The sequence below is a fragment of the Alligator mississippiensis genome, chromosome 3 (assembly GCF_030867095.1).
Source record: "Alligator mississippiensis isolate rAllMis1 chromosome 3, rAllMis1, whole genome shotgun sequence".
Lineage (NCBI taxonomy): Eukaryota > Metazoa > Chordata > Crocodylia > Alligatoridae > Alligator > Alligator mississippiensis.
The window spans coordinates 127,848,539-127,862,042 of record NC_081826.1 but is presented as its reverse complement, the minus strand read 5'-3'; the positions used below and the strand labels follow the sequence as shown (position 1 = coordinate 127,862,042).

The 13,504-nt window shown below is 44.1% G+C and overlaps 2 protein-coding genes across 4 annotated transcripts in view; one reads left to right on the top strand and one right to left on the bottom strand.

Moving 5' to 3' along the window:
* RANBP9 (RAN binding protein 9) overlaps positions 1–4,983 on the top strand; it is a 66,439-nt gene extending 61,456 nt beyond the window's left edge. For all 3 annotated transcript variants that reach the window (XM_006269196.4, XM_059724394.1, XM_059724393.1), the window contains exons 12-14: positions 1,028–1,179; positions 1,997–2,108; positions 4,039–4,983. In XM_006269196.4, the coding sequence (XP_006269258.2) occupies positions 1,028–1,179; positions 1,997–2,108; positions 4,039–4,169 (395 nt within the window). In that variant the 3' untranslated portion in view covers positions 4,170–4,983. The remainder of the gene's footprint in view (positions 1–1,027; positions 1,180–1,996; positions 2,109–4,038) is intronic.
* A 1,413-nt stretch (positions 4,984–6,396) lies between these two features.
* On the bottom strand, positions 6,397–13,093 carry NOL7 (nucleolar protein 7). The gene is made up of 8 exons (XM_014596949.3): positions 12,879–13,093; positions 12,738–12,798; positions 12,588–12,646; positions 11,465–11,496; positions 10,330–10,411; positions 8,967–9,088; positions 8,799–8,876; positions 6,397–6,576 (listed from the first exon to the last, which is right to left on the bottom strand). Exons 1-8 carry the CDS (start codon positions 13,055–13,057, stop codon positions 6,506–6,508), a joined length of 684 nt encoding a protein of 227 aa, XP_014452435.1. The 5' UTR covers positions 13,058–13,093; the 3' UTR covers positions 6,397–6,505.
* Positions 13,094–13,504: the final 411 nt, after the last annotated feature.

The window sequence follows — 13,504 nt, the reverse complement described above, 5'->3', positions numbered from 1 at the left end:
TAAGGCTTGTGCTTAATTACCCAAGCTACCTCTAGTGAATTGAGTATTTCTAGGTTAGGTGCTACTTTAAAAAGTACTAAACAGCTGTTATAAATGACATGTTAAGCACAGGCCACAAAGGATGGTTTTATATCCAAAGATAAAATCTGTTAATTTCTCTTGAACCTTGGGTTTGTCTTTAAAAAAAAAAAAAAAAGAAAAAAAAAAGGCAAATTGAGGATCATACCTATTGGACAAATATGTTAAAGAGTTGATTAATTTTATAAAGTGCACTAACAGCCTCCTGATGAAAATTACTGAAAGTAGAAAGCTGTAACTGTAGCAATTTAATACTGCTTTACAAAGCTCCCCTCCCCCAACACAAGACTTCAGCCAGAACCCATTTTGTCACCTGAAATTCTGAAATTGAACCTGGGTTTAATATCTTTCTCTCTTTCTGAATGGTCATACAGATTCCTAATATTTATGGAGCGATACAGAATGTTTAGAAATAATCCTAAATTCCAGTATCAACTGCATAATTTTGTCTGATCTGTTAAAGAGATGTTTGGCATTTCAGGGTTTGTGATGCTAGGTGCTAATGTTAAATGCTTGAAAAATGCACAGCGCAGTGCCAAGGAATTAAAAAGGCATCTGGGCTTTTCTGTTAGCATCTACTCTATATTCTAGTAAGCAGCTGAATTTGCATCAGTTTAACTGAACTTGTGTTACAACCAGTGGAAAACCCTGGTTAGACTCTGACTTTGACCTGGCTTAGTTTAGCGTATCAAATTCCATTTACCAAACAGCAAGATAAACTGGTAGGAGCATCTGGGCAAAGTTTTGTGCTGTTAACATCAGTTCTTAAACTAATGCAACTTGATTTGAATTGGCTTCCTGACTGTATACAACAGCCACATTTTGCCAATAATCCTAATCCTAAATTGGTTTCCTCTGGGAATACCACAGAATTAACTGATAATAAATTTAGTGCTCTAGGTTTTTGCAACCAAACAGCATTACTGACGGTGGTTTGTTGTTCTTGCAGAAGTTGATTCAAGCCAGTTAAGACGTCAGCTTTGTGGGGGCAGTCAAGCAGCCATTGAAAGAATGATCCATTTTGGAAGAGAATTGCAAGCAATGAGTGAGCAGCTAAGGCGAGAATGTGGCAAAAACACAGCGAATAAGAAGATGCTGAAGGTACGTTGACGTTTCCCTTCTGTACTTGCACTTCTGAATGTAAGACTCTGACAGCAGGCTACAAAGCCAGGTAGGTTTTTGCTCAAGTTTTGTTTGCTATTTTTGTGAAAAAGAGGAGAGCCAGACCAACTACTCCAAACAGCCAGCTGCTTTAGCTTGTGGGCAGCAAGTGATTTTGCTGCTAGGCAATTTTGACAAATGTTTGAATGCTGCCTTTCTATAAAAGGTACAGAATGAAGAGTACAAGTTGTAGCTTGCATCTTCTGCCCTGTGTCCACTGCAGATCAAATAGCTTCTTTCAATAAATTGCTTTAAATGTGTTAACTGTATTAGGGCTGGTTACAGTAGGGCAGTGAAGCCAGTGAAGCAGCAGAACAAAAAGGGTGTCTGGAAAGGGTAGAGATGCCTGAAGAGTATGATTTAAGTATCAATGCTCTTTGGATAGGTAGAGAGCATTAGGCATTTGGGGGAGGGGGGAGAGGGGGTGGAAGAGATGTCTTTAAAAAAACAAACCCTAAATGAATGGAGGAACTGGTTACATGTGACTTCTGAAGATCCATTATGGAGTCTACTTAACCAGCTTAGCTAGCTTGCCCACTGCAGATCAAATAGCTTCTTTCTTTCTAATGTAAACAGTTTTAACCTTTTCTACAATCCCTGCCATCGTTTGCTTTCAATACTGTTATCTTTTTACGCAGCCAAAATAACGCTTTCTTCAAATCCAGTTCTAGATCAAAAGGAAGGGAAGATAATTAGCCTTAGTTTGTACTAGGAGGGAACTTGAAACACAAACCACTGACCAGTAATCTTTCAACAGGATGCCTTCAGTTTACTTGCATACTCGGATCCGTGGAGCAGTCCAGTTGGGAACCAGCTTGATCCAATTCAGAGAGAACCTGTGTGCTCTGTTCTTAATAGTGCAATACTAGGTAAGGCTTCCTGGCTTTGTACTAACATGTTTATTTAGGTGTGTGCATTTCCAAGACTCATTGCAAAGGACTAGCTCTTCTGCAGCCCTTACATCTAAGTGACTTCTCTGTTAATAGAAGGAACTGAAATAAACCAACACAAAATCTGTAAATTTGATTCTTTGAAAGACTAATGTGAAGTGGCATATTGACAACTAAGTGAAACTGCAGACAGCTCTAGAAAAGAAACAGCAGAAGGTAAAATAGTGGCTCATGATAGACTCATGCTGTTGGAGTCTGAATGTCTTCTCATTCTTCATAAGAGTGCAGCTGTGATGAGACAGTACTGGATACGTTCTTCCTCATCACTGAATTCAGCTTGTTTCTGGCTATTAGTATGTGGTGCTGTAATGTTGTATCTATGTGAAAAAACCTGTTGGAGGAACCATTTACTGGTAACGTGGCAGAATTTAATGGCAAAATTAATTGCAAATGAGACCTATCAGGAACCGTACACAAAGGAGGGTCCAGGAGGTTAATTGTTTCAAATATAAAGCAGAGCAGACCATCAGTGACTTCTTTTGTAATTGCCCTTCTCCCTTTCCAGTGGGGAGCAAGAGTGCATGTGCACAAGCGCTCTGGGAGACTGGAAGTGGAGCACATATAAGAGTTTTTACTTGAGGGAAGGGGCAGAGAAAGCAGAGCACAATGGGATGGTGGAGGACCGATCCCTTGCCTGTCATACTGCAGCATGTGCATGTGTAACAGGAAATGCTTCCCTTTTTGAAGCACTTCTAAATAGCAGTCACTTCCTACAGGTTCATTTTTGAAGCGCTTCAGAGGGCATGTATGTCACTGCAAGGGGTTTGAAGCACTTGAGATACTATAGCTGTCCTGGTGCTTAGGTTAGACTATAGAAAGAACTTCCTAACTATAAGACTGGTTCAGCACCTGGAGCAATAGGATACCTAGAGCAGTGGTTCTTAACCTTCTTAGACTCAAGGCACTCCTCAGAAAATGCCAGTTTTTAGTTTTCAATTGTTTTTTCCTTTGTCTTTCACTGTACAAAAATACAGCAATTTGTCTGTTGCAAAGAACTCAAAGACCACTGCACTACCCCTGAAAGGGTCACAGGACATCACAGGGTGCATTCACACCCTGGTTGAAAATCACTGACCTAGAGACTAGAACCTCCATCACTGGAAGCTTACTTGTAGGCTGGGCAAAAACTTGTCCAAGATGCCTTAGGCAGGGATGCTGCAGCCTTGAGTAAGCAGCTGGACTGAATGACTTGTTACTTCCAGCCCCATTTTCTGTGATTAAATTGTGCGTGAGAGAGAGAAAACCGTAGTTGTCAAAATAGTCACTTTCAGTGGTGTCTTTCTCTCTAACTACTTAAACCTGGAAATTAATCTTGTACTTTTTGTCTTTCAAAATTAATTAGGGTGAATTTTTAGGTCATTTTAATTGGTGTGCATACAAAACTTGCCTAATCTACTAGTTTTGGAAGCTTAGGATGGTACATAGCTGAAGGGACCACGACACAAAACTAGATGGATCAGTGATCTGTTCCAGTGATGTCGGTTCCATTCTTGGTACTCAGTCCCATCTCCAACGCCAACAGATTTTGGGTGCTTCAAAGGGAAGATAGTTTAAAGAACATTCAAACTGTAGACCAGGGTGGGCAACATTTTTTGGCAGAGCACCAAAAACACCTGCAACCTTGACTTGCAAGATGTTGGCATAACAGGGGAGCTGTGAGGGGTCTGATCCTTGGGCAGGGGCTGTGCTGCCACAACTTTCTCTGAGTGCCAAGCAAAATGCCTTTGCATGCTACGCTTTGGCACACGTGTCAGGAGTTGCCTGCTCTAAACGTATGTTTTTCAGGCCCCTTATTTCAAGAATATAGTCACCTGCTTCAACTCTTTATGTACAAATCTTTTTTTTCCAGAGACCCACAATCTGCCAAAGCAACCACCACTTGCCCTAGCAATGGGACAGGCTTCACAGTGTCTAGGACTGATGGCCCGATCAGGAATTGGATCCTGTGCATTTGCCACAGTGGAAGACTATTTACATTAGCTATGCATTTGAAGATCGGAAACTTATTGTGGTGAATATTCAACGTGGAAGTAGACCAGCTCTGCTGACTGGAATTTGGATTTTTAATTATGTACTAAGGAGAGGTCTGTCGCTTTACATTGCTTCCTAGTTTACAGCATGATGCAAATGATTTCTAACTTAGTGTTAGGAGAAAATTTCCATCTTTAAACCTCTTAGAGAACTAAGAGTTAAATTTCACAGATTTTAACATCAGACATCCAGATTGACAATTACAAACCCTTTACATGATTGTCCAAAACCAAAAATCCTACTGCTTTGCGGTGGGGCAGAAGACTAGAAAATGTTGTGGATGTATTAGCATGTGGGTGTAAACGTCAAGCAAGATGACTTGCCAGCCTCCACCCCCATTATTACATAGTTCAATCAGTGTAATTTGCAAAATGCATAAACATCTGATGGTTTGGATATATAGTGTTGATGGGAAGAAATGATATTTTTTAATGTGTACTGTAAAACTTGAAATACTCAGGAGCTGAGTGAATATGTTTGTTGCTACTTACAATCCCAACCTGTTGATCTTAGTAGTTTTTGTTTTAACATGGTTTTTCAACTCTGTTTCCTTGTTTAACTACAGAAAGCTTCTGTTGTAGACTCACCAGTTTAACTGTTGTATTATAACAGTATTACATGTCAGCACAGTGTGGTTATGACCTATTTATATAAAAACCAAATATTTAGTCAATTTACAGTCTTAATTTAATCTTTGTACACCTTGCATTTTTAAAAGTGCTTAAATAGTACTATATTGCAATAAAACGTAGTGATATCATAATTAATCAGTCATTAAAAACTTACTTCTACTTATATATAGAAATATATATATATTTGTAGCATAGCTTTGTATGCTACATTACCTTCTATTTTGTTCTATCTTGAAAACAAATTAGCATTAACTTCTAGCTCATTTTAATACATCACTTAGATCAAGCAAAAGTTGCTTTCTAGTGAACAAAATACTGCCTGCTTCCAAGTGTTTTTTGTTTGGACAAGCTGGGCTGCTTCTGGCTGTGATTGATGGACAAAAGTTTTCACTGAAAAATCTTTGCAGTTCTCTAAATAAGCACTCACACTAAAGGTCAGAGATGACAGCAGGGCATGTTAACAGAGATCTGTTAAAAACTGGAGCATGGGAGGCATAAGCCATCTTAAACAGCCAAAAGAGTTAAAAATTGGTGAGAAGATGGGGGTCAAGCTCCAGATCAAACTGATACTGAAAGGAAATTAAGTCAGTCTGTTTTGAGGTTGAAAGCAGTGGTCTGACTGGGACCAGAAACTTAACTTACTCTTTCACATCCCTTTTGGGTACTAGAAGTTGGTTTTACATGTGGCTGTTCTTGCATAACTGGTGCCAGGGTTTGAATTATGGGAGGGAATGGGGTCTGCAGCAGCGTTAGGGGCATGGGGCACAGTCTGGCTGGGAGTTGGAGCATGATGGAGTGCCTTGCAGGTAGGTAGGTAGGCAGGCATCACTGCCTGCAGCCTTGCCACCACTGGCTTGTGAGCCTGGGGAGGACAGGGCAGGGAACGCATCCTGGGTATTTGGAATTTCCGTATGGTCAGTCTATATGTAAAATAATCCCATCTATAAAAGCAGTTATGACTGAAGAGTTTACTACTTCCTTATCTTTTGATTATCTCTACTCTTGCTCCTGTGGTTGAAGATACCTGGAAGTAAAGCTCCTTTAATCTTTCTGCCTCTGCACTTCTAGGCTGTGCTGGAACAGAGAAGACTCTCTAAGTAGCAGAAAAAATTGTATAGTTGCAGTTCTCAGAGCAGCTTCAAGTTGCTGGTTAGGACAACACAGTCTGTATCCTGGTTGAAAACCTGCCCCCTCAACCCAGAACACACCAGCTTATAGTGGCAGGTGCATTTTTCAGATAACCCCACTTTTTAACAAGTATCCGAGTGAAATGCAACCAGATAAAGATGATTATTTCAGACATTTGTTACAAAAAACAATGTAAACACTTCCTTTTTTAATGCACAAAGGAATACACCGTGTGTTAACAGTGGTGTCAGTGTCAACACACATTTTGGCTTCTAACTTGTGCTTCTCCATACTGTGTGCAACAGGGAATCGCAATGTGTCAGTCACTGGCTGAGGTTGCTTCTACTGGATGTGTCCATTAATCTTCAAGGCAGACATCCTTCATTGCAAAAGCAACAAAAATAAGAATGCAACTGTACAATACTAATATTTTATTGCTGTCAACAGGGTTCCTAGCAAATAATAGACAAGTTTCCAAAGGTTTCTTGAAGGCTTTCACTTTAAATGAAGCCAGCACTTCCTGTTTCATGTTGCAGTTTCCAATTTTGAAATCCGGTGTTTTTTGAACTGCTGGGCTCTTCGTTTTTTTTCTGCTCCTGAAAGATGACAAAATGGAGCATGTGGATGAACAATGTTCAGCCATCACCTTCATGCATAGCCAAGTTATGACATTTGCTGTTGTGCATTTGAAAACAGTCTCTAAACAGAGCAAGAAAATACTTGCCTGTTCTTTGTAAGGAGTTTGTCTTTTAGTAGGTTCATCTATTTCACTAGCAACTCAATGACCAATACTGTTATGCCATATTTTCTTGCATACAGTGCACACCTCTTTCCTTAAAACCAGCAGCTGGAAATTGCAGTCTGTTATGTAAGAACCTTTTTAGCATATTTCTATTTTGGTTTTTGCTGGTAAGGCAAAATCTGCATGCAGCTTACATGGGGCAGAACAATGAGCAGGCTCAGCTCCCTACCTACTGCTACTCAGAAGATTTCTCTTTGGAATAAGTAACTGTCTGCCTTTCAAAACAAGGTACATATTTGCTTGTATACATGCCTAGAATAAAATATGGCACCGATACAGCTTCCGTTATTGTTTTAACACCCACTCCTAAGCCATTCTGTCCTCAGTTAGGTTAGGTTATATAAAAGTGTATCTTACCTCATCTATCACTATGGATAAAGAGCAAGTTGCTTGTCTAGTGTTAAATGACTGAGTAGTTTTTGTCCTCATTTGCTAGCCATTAGTTTTTTCTTACTGCACAACATTCTGTTACATGTTCACCTGGAAATCCCTGCCTATTTCAGAAGACAAATTCAAGGCCTTATTCATTCCCAGTTGGCTCATAAATTCTGTGGTCTCAGAACACCCCTTTTTCTGCTATATTAAATTGACATAAGTCAAGCAGAGGGGAATACTTGAATTAATTTATACTCCTGTGTCAGCATTTGTTGACTAAAAGTAGTATGAGTTTAAAGTTAGGTCCTGAGGTCCACTTTAGGCACTAATTTTTTAATGTTTTAGTTTGAAATAATCATTACTCCTGTCTAAATTTTGATGAATGAAATGTTTCAAAAGGGAATAATTCTAGGCACTTACACTCATGCATTAAATGCTGGAGTAATATCATACAAGTGGTGTTCTGGGTAAAAGGCTGTTGGGGGCTGGTGTATAGGCTGCTGGAATCTGGCCACAGTCCAGGCATTCTCTTAAGCTCTCTAAGTATAAGCTCAGGGTATAGACCCTCTATCTGCCCACTCCTGATGGGCAGAAGCCTGGGGCAACTGCCTGTTCCAGATGACCAATACAGACTCCCCAACCCCAGAATCTCACTAAAAGGCTCTTCACAGGTCCACACTATCGCAAGCAACAACACATTATAGCCCATTTCATAAACAAATCACACACCGTCTTAAAACTAGTTCTCGGGCTTCGTTACTCTCGCTGGTGGACTGTTTTGTGCCTCAGACAGTTAGAAATTGCTTTTTCAGCCTAAGTTCATTTGTGGCCAGTTTATATCCATTTGTTCTTTTGGCAGCTTCATCCAGCAGCTTAAATAGTTCTGCTCTTGGCTGCATTTGGAGAGGGCCACCATTGCCTGCTTGTTTTACAGGGCTGAATAAGCGCATTTATTTCAACTCTTCACAGGAACATGAAAGTGTAAAAAAACAGTGAACATGCCAGTTCTTATCCTTAACACATGAAAAAACCCCACAGTCTTAGGCAACTTCTTGAATGCAAGCATCCTTCAGCATCTCTTCCCCCTAAGCCTTTTGGGGCTCATATCTCTTCAAAGGCAGCTCATCATTGATCTTTTCTCCCTGCTATGAAACTTTGCCCAGCATTTCATATCTCTCTCTCCCACCAGCTGTATCCTGGCCAGTCATTTCCAAACTCCTTTGACAGGTTTTTTTATTTGATTGCTGATTTTCAGGTGGGAAAAAGCAAAAGATAACTGGCCCCTGGCATCTTTACCTGTCCAAAAATACAGCAATTCAAGTTAAAGGTTCTCCATTTACCCTGGTCTTGCAGGCCCCATCAGCAAAGTGAATATGCCCTCAAGAGATATCTGATACAGATTCATAATATAGCACACTTCATAGTGGCGACTAGAATCCATACCTTGTATATACACATCAGGACATTAACAAGTCATCTACAGTTGCAGTAGCACTAATTCAGGTCAGATTTTACAAAGATTTGCTGTAAGGTAAATGGTTCTACCTTACCACCTGTTTGCACATAACTAGATTTACTCAAAACCAAAACAGCAGAAATAGATGAGGAACTAGCAACATGACTGAAGCACAGTGCACTTACCCCAGGATTTCTTCACAAACTGAACTGCAGCTTTTTTCACCTGACTTCTCTTGTTTGCAAGAGAGAAGAACTGGTTTGCTGAAATGGAACAGAAAAAGGGAGCTGCTCAGTTTGTAAGTAGAGATCAATTAAGAACAGCCAGAATCAGACCAAAAGGAGTCTCATTACCAGTTGTTCGGCTGGTGCCTGGTCCGTAGAGATGATTCTGTATGAAGTCTTTAGCTTTTTGTTGGTGCCAGCTAGTTAGATCCTGGCCTTTTAAGCACACAGCTGAATAGCCTTCCTTCAACCTAGTTCAATAAAAGGTTAAAAGAAAAAAACAAAAACCAAAGCTTATTTTCAAGCCCAATAGTATATGTAGCAACCAATATTTTGTTTGCACAATCAATATTTTCAGTGGTTTCTAAACCAAATGCCAGCGCTGTAACAATATTGTTCAGCTTCATTTGCTAGAAATGTTTTATTTCACGTTAAAGCTTATATTAATAATTTGCCTACATGCGCATCTCTTCATTTAGATTGAGATGGCGGAAAATGAGTCTTATGCATTTACAGAATCATTTTGGAAGTCCATTGCAGCCAAGATAATTCTATTTTCTTGCATACGGCACATCCTTGTATATTAATATGCACCTTGATTTCAGAAAGCAGCTTAAGGGAAAAAAAGTCCAAGTAGCAGATTGAGTAGCAGCAGCTAGGGAGCTGCAACTGATCCTGCTGCCAGCCCTGCACACTGAGTCTGGGGCTGCATGGCAGGGCTGACCCTGCGCACCAGGTCTGGGGCCACAAATCAAGTCTGATCCTGCATCTAGCATGTTGGTGGCAGGAGAGGTGCAGCCATGGCGGTTAATGTTGCCAACGTCTCCACATTTTCAGACCCATGGGAATCCTCTCTTGCCTACAATATGCACCTGCATTTTCACCAGGTAGTTTTGGAGGAACAGAGATGCAGGCTATGTGCAAGAAAATATAGTAATCCACTTTCTGACCCAGGTCACCAGTCCCAAACTGAGACTACATTTTCAGAATTTCACATATTCTGTGGGATTCTCTTTTCTTTCAAAGATTTTTTCCCTCCATTACAGTCTGCACCCTTTGGTGCTCTGGTTCACACAGCTGCTAACGCTTATGCAGCCATCCACATTTTTCCTCCTTAAAATGATCTAAGGACTCCATATACAGATTCCAGATCTTCAGGCCTATGTTTCTCCAGGGGTTGAAAATGAAGAATCGTTCGCATTTACAGGAGATGAGACCTTGCCGTTATGTCAAAGGGGGCCTTTGCTGGCATTCATGGGTTGAAGGAGGAAAGCAATGACTGAGTGCACACAGGAATCCAGGAATAAGAAACAAGATGCCAAAAGTCCACACAAATACAACAGAAGCTTTTCTGTTGCTGTCACCAAGGATAATCTGACCCCAAGTAAGCTGTGAAGTGCTGGATAGAAGTAAAGTGAAGGGTTTCCTCTTTTAATGATTTTAGTCCCAAGAGCTTTTCTACACAGAAAAAAAAAACTACTTAACACCATACCCAATGGTCACTGTTTCATCTTTACTGTCCTCTCCTGGGGCACACTCTTCAATCCCATTGTCAGACCCATCTTCTTTTCTGCCTAAACAGATATTTAATATAAAAAAATGTAAAGAAGTCACATCCACACATTGCTATCAACCTGTAGGTAGGTAAAAGGTACAAAATGAAAAGTAAAACTGACTGTACCAGTTCTTGGTGGCAGGGGGTGGGGGAGGGGTGGCAACAACAATGGACAAGCAAAACAAAAAACCCCAGGTCCTTAGTTGAACCAAACAGGCATTTTTAGAAGTAGCAACTCAAAACTCCTAATATACCCGCTGCCTTGAGAGAGGCTACAATTGTGCAGGGAAAAGAGATTAATTTAACTTTGCAGCAGCCATGTAAAATCACATAACAAGGAGGAAAGAGATGTTATGGCTTGGTCACAGAATGTGCAAACTCTCTCCCTGGATCAGTATACAAATTTGCTGTAGTTAAGTAAGAAATGAAGCCATAAGCAGGGCTTATCCTTTAATACAGTTAAAAAAAAAAGAGAGCAAGGAAGAGAGAAAGGAGGTAAGTTTAGTCCAAATAGGTTTAGCACATGGTCATCCTCTTTAATTTTTAGAGAATTAAAGATCCAAACTAGATTATAAATATTCCTGGGATTGCAGAGGCCCTGGATTTTGTTTTCACAGTTGATAGGCTGAAAACATTTCACATCCATTCCCCGACCCCCACCCCAGTGCCACTCACATGTGGTACAACCAATAAGATCACAGGCTTCCTGCTCCAAAAATCAAGGCAGTGCATTTATAAAGGCATGTTATATTAGGAGAATGTTTGTTTACAAACTACAAATCAGCACCACTTCACCTAAGCAGGTGCAGTACAAGCTTCTCCTGGAGACACATGGAACCTTTTAAATCAAGCAGCTGCACAGCCAGCCTCTTCAAACAAAGGACAGGAATCAGTGCTAACACCATCAGCAGGCTGAGTTGTCTCCTAGCTGGCAACAAAGCACTAGTGGAGATCCAGTTTTGCTGTCCTGGAGGTTGGCTTTCCCAAAGAAGCTCCTTGCCACCAGGTCTAACAATATAGACCTAATACAACCCCAGAGGCACTGAATATCAAGCAGAATGTTGCAACTTACCTTCATTAGTGAAGTCCGACTCTTGGTTTTCACTAAGAAGGAAATGTGGAAATTGCTTAAAAAGTTGTTTTAAGCTTAGAAAGATATCCCCCCCAGCCAGTCTAGAGACCATGCGAGTCTATGCCTTTGTCCACAGCACTAGGGAAAAACATTTAGGCAGACACGCTGCAAATTAACCCTGCATCCTCCCCAGATACTGCTGCAACCCCCTTCTCTGGCCCAACCTGCTGCTCTTTCTGCTCCCTGCCTTGTGCTTCCAGGCTGATCTGTTGCTTCCTCCCCTGTTCTCCCTGCCAGATTTGTGGCTCTCCTTTCTGCTCCCTGCCCCATGTGGTGTGGTGCTGCGCTGCCAGTCCCCACTCCTACCTGCCAAATGTCACATACACGAGCCGCCTGTACCCCTTGTGGCACCTGCGCTGTGGGTTATCCACCCCCAGTCTGCAATCACCTTGCTCTGCTGCTAGTTCGGGCAGCAGACCCCAGCCGACATCACCACCAAGACCCAGAGCAAGGGCACATCTACATGTTCCACGCAGCTGCTGTGCTAGCATGGCGCATGCTGCCTGGGAAGGCAGTGGTTACAGCCCACAGAAAGCCTGCACTTACTGCTGGGTGACAGCAGGGAGCTTCTTCCAGCTGGCAGTGACATCCCCCTGCCCTGCACCAAGGGGGGCGCACCCAGCTCTACCAGCAGCAGCTTGTAGCAGGCCCTTTTTGCCCTAGCAAATCAAGACTTTTGAACCATCGTGCCTGTTGGTGGTCCTCAGGCGCAGAGCCCAGACCAAGAAAACTAACCCTAGGGTGTCTCTCAATATCTAGGTCACAAGCCCAAATGTGGGGTCACCCCCAGAGCCCAAGTTTCTCCCCAAGGCAACTGATGCTTCAGGCTGCCTCTTCCTTGGACTGGGGGGGGGGGGGGGGGACGGACATCTGCCTCATGTCTGGCACACCCAGGGCAACAGCCCGAGACACCAATGCTTGCAACCTTCGGCAGGTCAGGTTCTGGTGGCTCCAGTTCAGGGGCCTGGCCCCTTGCTCCACCAATGCCCCTTTCCTCCAAGAGCCCCCCGCCCACCAGCCTGGGAGCAAGACCACAGCCTCGGCCCCTCCCCCCTCCGCTCACCTGTGGGGCGGGGCCAGGCGCAGCGCCTCCAGCACGGCCGCAGGCAGCGCCTTCCTCTCCTGGGGACGGACACAGCTGGTGGCAGCGCCGCGGGGGCCAGGCCGGTCCCCCCCGTGCTGTCCCGACCCCATCCCCCGGCCACCCCGGTACCTTCTGCTCCTTGAACAGCTCCTGGCGCCGCCGCCGCTTCGCCTTGAGCTCCGCGCGCTCCCTGCGGGGGGGGAGGCGGTCAGGGGGGCGGTGAGGCCTGGGACGGGAGGGGAGGGGAGCCGGCGGGGGACGAGCCGTTACCTGTGCGCCGCCGCCTCCGCGAGGTTCCGCCTGGCCTCGGCCTCCGCCTTGGCCCGCTCGAAGGGTACCACCTCCGGGGCCTCCGCCTCGTCCTCCTCCGACGAGGAGGGGGGAAAGGGAGCGGCGGCGGACGGCGTGGGCTCGTCCGCCGGCCCCGCACGGCGCCTCCGCGGAGCCATCTTGTCCGGAAGCACCGCCCCCTGACCCGGAAGTGTCCCAATGACCGCCCCGCTTCCTAGGCTCCGTTACACGCGTGCGCAATCCCTCCCCCTTCACAGGCTGCCTTGAGGCCCCAAAAGAACCCGGCCTCCCGCGCAGCGGGGAGTTACTGCGCAGGCGCGAGACCACCCTCCCCCCCGAGGGGCGGGGCAGGGCGGAGGCCCCTCCTTGGGGCATCGGCACGTGGCAAACACGTGGCGCTCAGCCAAAACCTGGCAGGGGCTGTCACCCCGCCCTTCCTCCTTTCCTGCCACTAGGGAGGCAGTAGGCACTTCCCGCCTTTGGCCCAGAAGCCCTCAGCATTTCTTCCCTTGCTCTCATGAAAAGCCCCCCTCCAATATGACCCCCTCCCTCCCCCTGCCCCCACACGCACACACAGCCGCGCCCACCAGGCAGCAGGCCCAGAC

Bases quoted from the DNA above. Each gene is read 5' to 3' on its own strand.
- NOL7 (XM_014596949.3), bottom strand. From the start codon at position 13,057: ATGGCTCCGCGGAGGCGCCGTGCGGGGCCGGCGGACGAGCCCACGCCG. The intron at 11,497-12,587 runs GTGAGCGGAGGG...TTTCCTTCTTAG, and splicing joins CGCCTGGCCCCGCCCCACAG to TGAAAACCAAGAGTCGGACT. The intron at 8,877-8,966 runs GTAATGAGACTC...GTTCCATTTCAG, and splicing joins AGGCACCAGCCGAACAACTG to CAAACCAGTTCTTCTCTCTT.